Source organism: Thamnophis elegans, chromosome Z (assembly GCF_009769535.1).
Source record: "Thamnophis elegans isolate rThaEle1 chromosome Z, rThaEle1.pri, whole genome shotgun sequence".
Classification (NCBI taxonomy): Eukaryota; Metazoa; Chordata; class Lepidosauria; order Squamata; family Colubridae; genus Thamnophis; species Thamnophis elegans.
The window spans coordinates 112,263,478-112,277,112 of record NC_045558.1 but is presented as its reverse complement, the minus strand read 5'-3'; the positions used below and the strand labels follow the sequence as shown (position 1 = coordinate 112,277,112).

At 35.0% G+C, this 13,635-nt stretch overlaps 1 protein-coding gene across 1 annotated transcript; it reads right to left on the bottom strand.

Moving 5' to 3' along the window:
- On the bottom strand, positions 1-12,661 carry LOC116521505 (vomeronasal type-2 receptor 26-like). Its single transcript, XM_032236170.1, has 8 exons — positions 12,540-12,661; positions 9,331-10,103; positions 7,078-7,117; positions 5,720-6,011; positions 3,836-4,675; positions 3,046-3,273; positions 2,313-2,439; positions 1-899 (listed from the first exon to the last, which is right to left on the bottom strand). Exons 1-8 carry the CDS (start codon positions 12,659-12,661, stop codon positions 1-3), a joined length of 3,321 nt encoding a protein of 1,106 aa, XP_032092061.1.
- Between the last annotated feature and the right edge of the window lie 974 nt (positions 12,662-13,635).

Sequence of the window (13,635 nt, the reverse complement as noted above, 5' to 3'; positions counted from 1 at the left end):
TTATGTTCTCCTCATTATTAGCTCTTTACTATTTAGCTCAGGCTTTAGAGCAATTATATAACACTTGGGGGAAAAGATACAACCCAGCAAACCAGCACTGGAGGTCAAGATGGAGAAGATCTCCACAACCACCATGTATTTTCCCTTGGTGCTTAGGTAAGTTGGGACAAAGGTGATCCATACACTGCAAAAGACTAACATGCTGAATGTTATGAACTTGGTTTCATTAAAAGTATCTGGCAACGTTCTGGCAAAGAAAGCTACAATGAAACTGATTAGAGCCAGAATTCCCAGATATCCCAGAACACAGTAAAACATAAAGTCTGACCCTTCATTACATTCTACCACAATTTCTTTAGTCAAAGAATGCATGTCGAGGTCTAAGAAGGGAGGAGCAGTACACAACCATATAGTACAAAGGAGTAATTGAAAAGCAGAGCAGAATAGGATCATAAAAGTAGCCAAACTTTTCCCCACCCAACTCCTTATTCTGGATCCTGGCTTTGTAGCCACGAATGCTAGAACCACAGTGATGGTTTTTGCCAGGACAGATGAAATAGCTATTGAGAAGATAATACCAAATGTGGTTTGCCGGAAGATACAGATTACAGTGTGAGGTTTGCCAATGAATAGGAAGGAACAGAGGAAGCAGAGCAGGAGGGATATGAGGAGAGTGTAAGTGAGGTATCGGTTATTGGCTTTGACGATTGGAGTATGTTGGTATTTAACAAAAATCCCCAGTACCAAAGCTGTGATTGCAGAAAGTAAAGCAGCCATAAAAGCTAAACCAATGCTCAGTGGTTCATCATAAAAGAGAAAATTTAAACTTTTGGGAAGACATCCATCTTGGTTGCTGTTTGCATACTGATCATCTGGACACTGAATACAGTTATCCATGTCTGAAAAAAAGATAAAATAATAACATGTCAGTGTCTTGACTACATATCTCTTTTTATCAAGTGTTTGTTTCTTTTCTTTTTAATTCTTAACAAGGATGTGGGTAATGTGATAAAGATCCAATTTTCTAAATATGTAGTGGGAATCTTGTCCATTTCTTTAAATAACAATAATAATATAAAATCACTAAAATTTGCAGGATTGGATAATTTTAAAATTATTTAATTCATATAGATCGTTAATATTAATATAATATTGTTTTTCTCTGTTAAACTTATATTTGAATATATTTATTCAGAGATTTTTCTTTTGACCTTTTCCTCCCAAAATGGTTGAAAACAAGTTTTCACATTATAAAATTAGTGGAAAATAAGTTTAAAAAATAATGTAGAAATGCACAGTTATGGCTAATTGACTACAATTTTTACATCTATCGGTATTTTAAAATGCTTATTTGAGACTCAACTTAGATATTGCTCATTTGTTCAGATTTCTTATCACAATACCATTGTAAGCAAAGCAAAAGAGGAAGTTATTATCTTTTCAAAGCTCTCCCTGTGTATCATAATCTCTTAATCTAGTAAAATTTTAATCATTAACCTTACTGTCCTTAAAGTCTGAGAAGGAAATGTACACAGGTGTGTGTGTTTGTATGTGTGCATGTATGTGTGTGTGTGAGAGAGAGAGAGGGAGAGAGAGAGAGAAGGAGGAAGAGGAGGAGGAGGAGGACAACGAAGAAGAATTTTACAATTGGTCAGCATCCACCCTAAACTGCAATCCCATAACACTTAAAAGGATTTTTGCATGATATAGTAAACCTAGCCATACTAATCTCCATTCATCTGATTCTCTATCCTTCCAAGTTGAAGATCCAATTTGTTGGGGGAAATATGCTGAGTCTGTAAACAGCTTAGAGACGGCGATAAAGCACTGTGAAGCAGTATATAAGTTTAAATGCTATTGCTATACATATAGCACAATGGGTAGTCCTCTTCTGGATTTCTGGGGTGCCTATACACACAGCGATCAACCAGCCTTTATGTGTGCAGCAGTTCCGGAAACTGGAAGAGCTGGTCTTCCATTTTCTAGTGTGAGCATGCATGCCAGCCAGCTGATTGGCACGTGTGCATGCGCAGCAGTAACCGGAAGATTTGCTAGCTGAAAGTTCATTTTCCAGTGCACACATGTCCCGTGGGCAGCTCCTCTTCCTGGTCATGGCCCAGACAACCTTGCAAAGTGCTCCCTTTTTGGCACTCTCATCCCTGATAAAAGACAGGCTTGAAAATTACATTAATTGCAAATCACAAAGCATATATCATTATGGCTTAGAATTTTATGCAAAGTACACTTTTACTTAATTAAAAGACTAAATAAAATTTATTCATTGTGACATAGCACTGTATTGTATTACCTACCATTCTGGTTAGAAATCTTCCCTTTGGGACATGAAACACAGTCATAGCAACAGAATGGTTTCCCGTCTTTCTTTTTTCTAACAGAACCTGGATGGCAGTGGTCATTACATATTGAAAATGGTGGTGTCTATTAATAAACAGAGGGGAGAGACAACTTGGCAAAATATTTTCGAAGTATTTTTCTCATTGAAAACAGTTTTCTCATCAAAGAGACAAAAATCATTATGTGAAACATATCCAGTTATTCAGGACATGATTCTAGGACCTTAATAGCTTGAAAAAGTTGTCTTACTATTTGCTTTATTATGCTAACATTCTATTTTGGTTCTTGAAATAGTTTGTAAATCCATAAACAAAATGCACATCCATAGATTTTTTTCCCCACAGATTTCTGTAAAAAATATTTTCTATGAAAATTCCTGACATATATATTGTAAATTATCTCATACATTTCTTGTTCCTCATATTATTCCCACAGTATGCTGGGCTCCACTTAAGTTATCCCATGCATTTATATTCATAAATGTATATGATACATCATTTTAGTATTTTCCATGAAGTAAACATTAAATTATCATCGAGAGGCAGATAGGTAGATCTACTATCTATAATGTCCTCTGCTGCCTATAATGTGGAGTATGGAAATGTGGAAAGTCCAGATTTTACACATGTTCTTCAAAAGAAGGAAATTGTCTTAACCTTCCTAGCTCAACATTCTATAATAAAATGTTACCTTATTGAAGTTGCTATGCCAGAGGATCTTCCCATCATTGATATATAATTGTTTAGTAGACAAGACATGTGGGTTCAACTTTCCTACTTTTACTCTGGAGAACGATTTGTTTGAAAAAGTAATCCAGTTAATAATATCAAATCCGCCTTCCAATTCACATTGCTCATCGAAAGATACTAGGTCTCCAGCACTGTTGTTAAATGAAATTCTCCTCAAGAAAGAGTGAAGCTGCAATGGAAAATAACGAAATGAGTTTTAAATGAAAAGGTGAAATGTCTTTATTATTGCTATTTCATATAAATATTGAATTGATATCTTCTAAACTCCTCAGTGTGGATTAAAAGCAAGTAGCAAATAAACATAGAGATAGATATATAGAACACAACAAAAAAGTATAACAGACATAGATATGCAGAAGCTGAAAGAAACAACAATAAAACAATGATGTAATAATTTTGGAGGAAAAGCAATGTGAAATTTAGAAAGTGATGCTGATGATTCTGTCTATCAATAGATAAGACATAAAAAAACTAATACTGAAAATTGTACATTCCTATTTTAATAAATACAATTGCCTGATATTAAGCATTACATATGAAACAAATGATGTGAGTTATGACATTTTTTTTTAAAATGCACTGCTGGCTCATAATTTATTACAAGGAAATTATCTGAAAAGATATAGACAGAATTATTTGTGATTGTGATCAATAGTAATTGAACTTTACATAGTGCTACTTTTCAATTGCCTATTTATGGCAATAAAATTGATTTGAATATGAAATCATACCTGCCAAGGTTGTGGGCTCCCAAGTGTTCTCATCATTCTTTGCTGGGAATCCAGTGACCGCATGGCATTTAAAGCATGTGCCACAACACAGACAGCATTGTATACACTGTAGCTTTGGGCAGTCATCTTCATTTCAAAAAAGGGTCCAGGAAGGTTCTGCAATTTTTCTCTCCCAGTGCAAATTTCTGTATGCTCTTCACCAGTGTAGTAATTTGAAAATAAACAGTTGAAAGCCTGTTCCCAAAAATCATTAATGAAATTGTCTTTCTTTAGTAAATTAGGCTTTATGGTTGTAAGGAAATGTTGGAATCCCAATACTTCCCTGGAATGAGCTGCAAAAGACAAAGTCCCTTGGAACACCATTGTATCCCAATCCTTATGAAACTGTAAAGCTGGGAAGTCCCATTGGGCGGTCATAATCCATACTCTGTCTAGAGTGTCTGTTATGTCATTATTTTGAGTGAGCAAGAATTTCAAACTCAGTACAGAATGAGTTTCTGCATATACCAGAAGTGCTTTGACTTCATTGATCCTAAAAAAATTGAGTGTTTTTTCAGTCTCCATATATGAGTCATGGATTTCCAAAAAGTTTGTTATGGAGGGCATTCTGTCAGTGAAAGCAGAACAAATACCATTTTGGGAAAGCATTGGCACCAAGGTCCGAACAAAACTTTCTCCTTTATCATCATCCAGTGTGATGATCCCAACCCATATCCATTGGAAATGTTTAAGTAGTTTGACAATACCCTTATACTGATGCTTTTCATTGGGAACAACCCGGTAAATGAAAGGGAATTGTGTTTTAGTAGAAAATAAAGGATCAAACAAGTAATAAGAGACCTAAGCAAAAACAAATTTCTTGGCATAAGTAAAATAAAAACATGTGTTTATTGATATATTATAATGAACCTTCGTTTTAATTAGTGCCCTCCAATATGGATGGATTTCCCATTTTTGAATGTAATATATTCATAATTATAACAAAATAGCAATTAAATATTACATGTATCAAGCTTGCCAGGCATGTGCAACTGTAACTGCTAGTGTGACCAATTGTCAATATAGTTGGAGAAAATTAGATTAGGGAAAATTTAAGTAATTTAATGTTAGGACTTCAGGTTACAAAGCAATAATAAGAATTACTATTTCAAAAATATATTAATTTTAATCCTAAAATTTCTTGAGAATTTTTTTTCTAAATTCATGCTTCAATCCAGACTGTATTTTGGAATAATTTTTCTCATATGAAAAAAAAAATGTAACTAGCATTTCTAATATCCTAACAAGAACACAATTTGGCACTTCTTGGAATTAAAGAAAGAAGCATTTTTTCACGATTGAAATATAATTTTAACTTCTAAATCAGTTTCACCTTTTTCTAAGCCTGTTTCCCAAACCACCAGTGAGCAGCTAAACCCTCAAGATGATAGCTATAATGGCTTCTGATAATTTCATTACTGTGATGCAAGTGGTATAGCTTGGACTAGATTTTAGAGCTTAAATCTAAGGTTCCAATACAAATAGTTCCTATATATAGCTATCGAGACAACAGCATGTAATCAGGACATCTGTATATAACTCCAGTGTTATTACATGGACTGATAAGGCATATTGACATGTAGGAATAATGTTATTCAATATTTTTTCTTCTTTTTAAGTGTATATGTTTGTATATATGTGTTACTTTATAAATGTCATTTATATAGCAAAGTGTGCTGATTTTTAAATAACAAACATGGGTGTTTAAATGAGGGGTATGTAAGACATTAAAATTACTAGGCTGCATCATTAGATGAAGCCCCTCTATCTTATTTTCTCTCTTATCCTTATATGAACATCTTACAAAAATTATTAAAGTCACTATAAATAGATGAATTTTCCTACCTGTGGAATTTTATAAATACTTGAGACCGTGGCCATATGAAGGGAAGTTTCTGAATGAAGTGCCCCAGTGATAGCTATCAAATTCTTCCCTGAATTACATTTGTAATTTGGAACTGTTTTTTTCGGGCTATAAAGGAGATTCATGGTTGTCTGAAAGGTTAACCTGTCATTGAAGTAGCTGTCATAAATGTGGAATCCCATTGTTACATTAGCCAAGAGCCTTGGATTCTCATTGACTTCCTTCATAGCATACAAGAAGGCCAAGACCTGCTGATAGTTCTTTATCACTACACTGCAATGAAAGCATTGGTATAATCCAATAATATTTTAGACATTTATAATCAAAAGCACATATTTCTAATAGAGACATTTGTTTCTCAGAATGTCATTTATTCTGCCAACAACCACATACTTCATTAGAAGTAAAGTATATATACATTTGAAATGATCAAGAAATTACTCAGAAAGTAATTTTACTCCCGTTATGAAAGTTTCACACCAGTTATTTAATTAGGTTAGTGAGAGAAAGAGGCTCTTCTTATTGGTTTCTTTGCTGTTCATATGCTTTGTCTATAATCAGTGGACAAGGTCTACCTGTCTCTAGGTGAAGACAATACTGTGTGCCAAAGGAAATCACATTTCCAATTGTTCCTTAGGTTAAAAATGTATGAAAGGAGAAATGAATTATGAAGTAGCAAAATACAACATGGTGTATAAACGAAAAAAGCAGCAGTTGGCTGGGCTCAGATTTACTACTAAAGAGTGATAAGACTTTTTCATGCTTAATGGGATGAATGCATACAGCCATTAGGAATTAGTCAACAAAATAGGGTTAAAATATTATTGCAGGGTGACTATTTTCTTTGGAGTTTTTGTCCTGAAAACTGAAAGGAAGAAACCATAGTGTCATTAATTATAGGGTCCTTTGATAAAATTGTCCTTTTACATTTCATCCAGTTATTTGTATAGTAGATATGGCTTAGGCCTAATTGATTTTAGTGAATTTAATTTAATTTTGATTTGATCATGATTATGTGTTTATTTTCAGCACCATGATTTGACTCACTTTTTGGTTGAGATTACCAAACTGACCATATTTACAAGAGTAAAAATGAGAAATGCATGTAGCTGTGGCCCAAGATTTGTTTATGAGAAACTTTTCTTTTTCATTTTTCTTCCTTTCATATTTTTCTAGCTCTATAACAACCACATGACAAGCACTATATTAAGAAAAGCACTTCGGAACCTGAATACAGGTCTTCCTGGCCCACACCTGACACTTAGAGTAACCATTCTGCTGACTTGCACAGCTTTGTAATATCCTTTAAGAGCTATTGATCAATATAATCATCTCATACTTCTTTGAAACAAGAACTAACACAGTAAAAGGGATGGAAACTGAAAGAGAAAGAAAGAACATGAAACATCTTCATTTATTTTGAGAAATTCAAGCTCTTAGAGATACAATGTCATTAAGACAAAATTACAGTAAATAAGAACCAATTTGAATCCAAATGTAGAGGCAAAACTGAAGGAAGTGCTTCATATTCTATATGATACAGAAAAGTAGTTGGGATTTAAGAAAACTGTAGGTCTTGACAAATACAGAAAACAACATGATCTGGTAGACACATTAATAGAGTGTAGTTCTCATGAAAGAAAGGCCAAATGCAGAATTGAGAAAATGATATTTTGAAAACCTGTAACTATATATTTAACACAATCTTATTGAAATTCTCTATTTTGCTCAAGTAAGGAAATGTTCTTTCTCTTCTTAGGAATTATGATAATGTTTTCCTGGATCTCTCATTGAAATAAGAAATTCCTTACATAGGATCTTCAATAAACATTGATCTGGGGTGTTCCTGGAACGACAAAACCTTGAAAAAGGAGACGAACTGAGAAGAGATCCCTCCAATGACAAAGTTACCTGGCTGGTAATATTCATGTGGAATTTGGAGGGCATCAATCCTGTTGCAAAGAATGGGGTACATCTTACATTCGGTTTGGGGCAAAAACACCAGCCATAACATCAGCAGACATAGCAACAAAAAAATCATTGCAAATATAAAAATGAATTTGTTTCCTTTAAAAATAAAATTCAATATCCTACTCTAACTCATTAATATCTAAGGTTAGTTTTCCTATAACAATTCATCTTCAACAATTTTTCATTTTGCTGTTCTCTAGCAATGGAACAAATACAAAAAGTGAAATGAAATGTTGGTGGCTTTCTTTGCCCAGCATTCGTTATGTCCAGTTGTAACATTTATCTGTTCTGTTTCTGATTGTGAAACTGTTCACTGAAACTTCATACAAACATAAGCAAGATAATGATATAGTTCTCAATTAAGTCCCCAAAGTGATCACAAGTAACAGAGTATCTGAAGAAAACATGTTTGTGATTTCATTCCATACCTGTTCCTTATTGAGAGAGGGAGGATATTTGTTTCTATAACAAGTAGGAAGAATATACAGCTAGAAAAAAAGATTTGGGAGAAGGTAAAGAACATGCTTATAATAAAATAACAATGAATACATTTTTTCAGTCAGAAACTTGTAAAACTCTCAGAGGAATTCCAAAATAGATTCCATAAAGTGATCATCCACATATCCATCTTGCTTGAATAATGAACATACTCTTCAAACAGAAGTTTTGTTGCTGTACTGTTTTAAGAGCTCAGATATTACTATTAACATTGCATGGCAATCCATTTCAGTGTAGTTTTAACTAGCCAGTTTTTTGAAATTTACTTATTTTGTATTTATTTTATTTATTTTCCAACTTTTATCCTGCCCATCCCCCCTACAAGGTGAAAGCATATTTTAAAAAAAGAATGGAGTTCTATCAAGCCAAAGAGAATTAGCTTAAGTGACACTTAAAAGGAATCAGTAAGATTTTCCTCAGATTCCTTTCTTGCCACTAAGTAGCAATTTATTTAACTAGAATTATCTAGATTAATGAGATCATATTGTTAATAAGACTTGGGAAACATTACATGATCATATTAGAAGAGGAAGATACAAATAATGAAGAATACCAGCAGCTCAGGGTTGAAATGAGAGCTCCTTGGTGCTCTCTGAGCTTGGTTGTTTTCTTGCAGATATGTCATTACCCAAACTAGGTAACATCACCAGTGCTATCAGAAGAAAAGAGATGTGTATGTTATGTAATAAGGAGGTTTCTGAGATTATGATGCTAGGACCTGGTAGGAAAGTTGTTGCAGAGAAGTTAAACACCTTGGTAGCTCTTCAGAAAGCTTTAAATTATAATTCAATTGGAGAAGAAAGGCAGCTAAATTAAGCTCAGAGATATCCATATAACATGAAAAGCCCAAGAGGAAATGTTGTATTTTAATCTATTCTCTTTGCAATGAGAGAACCAAGATGTTTCACTCTATCTTTCAAAACTTGTTTGACTGCTTTATTTCTAAAGCTATAGATAATTGGATTGAGTAAGGGGGTTACTACTGTGTTGAGCATTGTTGCTAACTTGTTGAAATCCATAGATGAGCTTCCAGATGGTCTGACATAGATGAATATGGAGCTACCATAGTAGATTGAGGCCACAGTGATATGTGAACTGCAAGTGCTAAATGCTTTATTCCTACCTTGGGCAGAAGGCATCCTTATAACTGTGACAATAATGCAGACATAAGAGATAGTAGTGGCAGAGACAGAGGAAAGCAGTGTAAAGCATGATGAAGCAAATTCTAAAACTTGAACGAGCTGGGTATCTGCACATATCAAGTTTGTCAAGGGTCCCATGTCACAGAAGAAATGATCAATGATATTGGGTCCACAGAATGGTAGTTTTGACTTGGAAACTATCCCAACTGTAATACAAACAAAACTAATGAACCAGCAGAAAATCACCATCAGGAAGCATGTTTGGTTACTCATGATGGCTGTGTAACGCAATGGGTTACAAATAGCTAAGTAGCGGTCTACCGACATTGCTCCCAGTAGGAGGACTTCTGTGGCTCCTGCCAGAAAATATAATGTGACTTGAAAGACACATGCAAAGAAGGAGATAGATTTCTTCTCTGAAATGAGAATGCTGAGCATCTTTGGTGTGACAGTGGTGGTGATGATAATTTCCAACCAGGAAAGATGGCTGAGAAAGTAGTACATAGGAGTGTGGAGGCGGGAGTCCAGATGGATCATGAAGACAACCAGAGCATTACCCATTAATGCTAACACATACATGATCAGGACAATGCAGAATAGAGGTAGCTGCATCTTCTGTAGATGAGAAAAGCCAAGTAAAAGAAATTCTGTGACAGCATTCCCTGAGATATTTTCTCTGCTCTTCAAGATCATTGGATCAGACAAGTAAACCAAATAAGCAAAAATCCACAAAATAATGTTGCTTCTATAAATTCTGAAAATAACACAAGAGAAAAACATAAATTATGTAATAACTTTTATATATCTCAAGAATTTACTGCTTAGGTCTACTTTCCAAACCATCTGAGAGGATCTAATCTATCTATATATTATATTTCATGTACATACCCAATTCTCACACACATTACCACCAAAGTATTTTTTTTTTTGGTTTTTCTTCCAAATCAATCAACAGATTTTTTTTTCTGGCATACAAAAGAAAATACACAATAAATGTAATCTCTTTACTTCTGTCTGGTAAAACAAAAAATGCTGGGCAGAAGGCTGAATGTATGAAATTCATGTACCAGTTCATGTTAGCTTGTTCTATTTGTTTATTTGTTGTCCAAGAAAAAAATAGCAAACTCCTAGCAAATTATAGTGTGAATAAAAAAAAAGAAAAAGTGGAAATAGAGCACAGTTAATCATTAATATCACTGCTTACCTTCTGGCTCTGGAATTTTGCAATTTTGAATCCTTCATTCAGCATTGGCAAAATTCATTGTATATAGTTAAGGGGGGAAGACATGAATAAAAATTATTCAAAATTATACAATAACTTGAATACAAGCGATACTTGTATATCTTAGTTTTACTACTTAGCAACTTTGTCCATATTTCTTTCTGCACAGATCAAGATTAATCAAACTATTAAAATAAGATAAAAATAAAAGCTGCTCTGCAATGCATTTGGCTTGCATGACTTTCTTTTTCAAACCATATTCTGAATTTTGGATAAAATATATTTCCTGAATGCATTAAGAATCTATATAACATACAGGAAACATACAGGAAAAAAGAAAATACTGTCTGATGGCATGAAATTATTAACTATTACAAAAGTTCTGCAGAAGAGGATCATTGACATCTTAAATAACCCTCAGCTATATTTCATTTAAGCTACAATAATCACTTGGGGATAAAGCATTCATACTTCATTGGGAAATTTATTTCTCAGCACTAAATAAATATTGATTTTCTGCAATGTTATGATACAATTAACTAACATCAAGACCTCTGTAAAATATGAGAAATGATGTAATTGCTATTTGTACATGATGGCAGGAGAAAAAAACATTTGAAGTTCGTTCTGAGTGAAAATCTTCAGGGACAACTAAGTTCACGAGAGTTTCTTTTTTGTTTGTTTATCAGATATAATAATGAGCTGTATAGTTAAAAAGTAAATTATATTGGAGATGTACATGAAGGATTTAGAGTCATGCCTGTCAATTTCAAATTATCCAGAAGAGGATATTGGGGTTCAGGATAATTTTAATCTTTGTAGGAATATTTTTAAGGTTTAAGGTTTAAGGTTTATTAACATTTATAGGCCGCCCTTTTCCCTGAGGGGACTCAGGGCGGCTTACATAGGATCAGGGGAGGGAAATACAAACAATGACATAGACAAACATAGAGTAAAATAATGAGCAACATTCATTCATCATTCGGGAGGAGCGATTATCTTTGTCCCCAGGCCTGACGGGCTAGCCAGGTCTTAAGGGCTATGCGGAAGGCCTGGACGGTGGTGAGGGTACGAATCTCCATGGGGAGCTCGTTCCAAAGGGTCGGAGCTACTACAGAAAAGGCTCTCCTCCTTGTAGTTGCCAGCCGGCACTGGCTGGCAGATGGAATTCGGAGGAGGCCCAATCTATGAGATCTAATTGGTCGCAGGGAGGTAATTGGCAGAAGGCGGTCTCTCAAGTACGCAGATCCACTACCATGAAGGGCTTTATGGGTGACTAGTAGCACCTTGAAGCGCACCCGGAGATCGACAGGTAGCCAGCGCACTTTGGGAACCTAATTGAGAACTATATCATTATCTTGCTTATGTTTGTATGAAGTTTCAGTGAACAGTTTCACAATCAGAAACAGAACAGATTATTATTTTAATGTGTTTTTACTTATATTGCAAACGTAAAAATTTCCCACATCATTCACAAACATCTCTGGAAGGCTTACAAATTAGTTATAAAACATAAAAAACTATATATACATACATTATTATACCACGAGGCAATTAAAATAAAAATTAAATTAAATTTTAAAAAGGTGGAAGAAGGACCTTTAAGGTACTAACCAATTCCATGGCTACATTATCCTCTTTAAACACCAAGGAAGTCTACAAAGCCAAGTCTTCAGAGATTTCTTCAAAGCCAGGAGAGTGGGAACCTGCTTTACCTTTTTCAAAGGGTGGGGGCAATAGTAAAACATGCTCTGTTCCTGACCCCGCCAGTGGAAATTCTTCTACTGACAGAATTCTATCAGTTTACAAAATTCTTCAATTCTTCTGCAAACAAATCTCACTGTCTCATTAAGAGGAATAGAGTGGTGTAATGGAGTGAACATGGTTCTGCAGGTATCCTGGCCCCATGCCATTTGGGCTTTAAAGGTCATAACCAACACTTTCAATTGGACCTATAAGCAAACCTACATCCAATGTAGCTTCTGCAGCTGAGATATTTTATGGACCATCTTGGGGGCAATTAAGATTGCTTGTGTGGTCTTATTCAATACTAGCTGGAGCATCTGGATAGTTTTCAAGAGTAGCCCCATGTTGAGCCCATTGCAATAGTCTAGAAGGAGATCACCAGGATGTGACTGGGGAAAGAAGTTGCACAAAGGCCCTTCTAGCCACAACTGCTACCTACTCTTTGAATCCCAGATTAACCATTGGATCTGTTTTGTGTAGTGCAACCATTCACAACCAATGATAATAAACTCAAGATAGAGATACAGATAGGGCCCTTACTCACAGCCATAGATGTAGATAGGCCCTTACTCACAGCCACATATGTAGTCTTTTCTGTAGTCCCCATCCAGGCCCATACAATTTCTATGCACTGCAAAAGAAAGTCCACAACATCACTCTATCCAGAAAGGATGTATATAGATGGATATCATCAGCATACTAGTGACATCTTAATCCATGGTGACAGTTTATCTCACCCAGCAGTTTCATGTAGATGAAGGAAGAAGACAGCACCAAAGCCTGCAGTGCACCACAAAGCAGAGGCTTTGAACTGGACCCCTCATTCCTTACCAACACTAATTGACAGTGACTTTGGAAAAAGGAAGTGAACAAGCACAAAACTACACCACCAAACCACAACTCCCTATAATAGCCCAAAAGGATACTATAGCTGATGGTATTGGAAACTGTTGAAAGATCAAGAAAAGCAAGAGGAATGTACTTCCTCCATCCCATTCCTACTGAAACAGCATGGGGTCCACCATTGAACCCCTCAATACTTAATCAGGCTACTTGTCTAATTCTAACTCAAAACTTCAAAATCAAAACTCTGCTTATGCTCTTTCACCTAACGAACAAGAATGAGGAACATATTTCTTACTGCTTGAAACACAGGAAGCCAGGCTTTTCGCAAGTAGGAGGAAACTGGGTGGGCAAGTTAACCACAGTATCTTAGTCATAGAGCACAGTTATGAAAAGCAAAGTTCACCTTGTAAACAAGCTATAGGTTAACCATATTTTTAGCAATATATCTGAGTGGTGTTCTGACTTTCCCTTT

Excerpts from the sequence above, each read along its gene's own strand:
- LOC116521505 (XM_032236170.1), bottom strand. The coding sequence starts at position 12,661 with ATGGGGCTACTCTTGAAAACTATCCAGATGCTCCAGCTAGTATTGAAT. Across the intron at positions 4,676-5,719 it reads GTATTTATAAAATTCCACAG|GTCTCTTATTACTTGTTTGA; the intron begins GTAGGAAAATTC and ends GTTTTTGCTTAG. Across the intron at positions 3,274-3,835 it reads GGAGCCCACAACCTTGGCAG|CTTCACTCTTTCTTGAGGAG; the intron begins GTATGATTTCAT and ends TTTCCATTGCAG.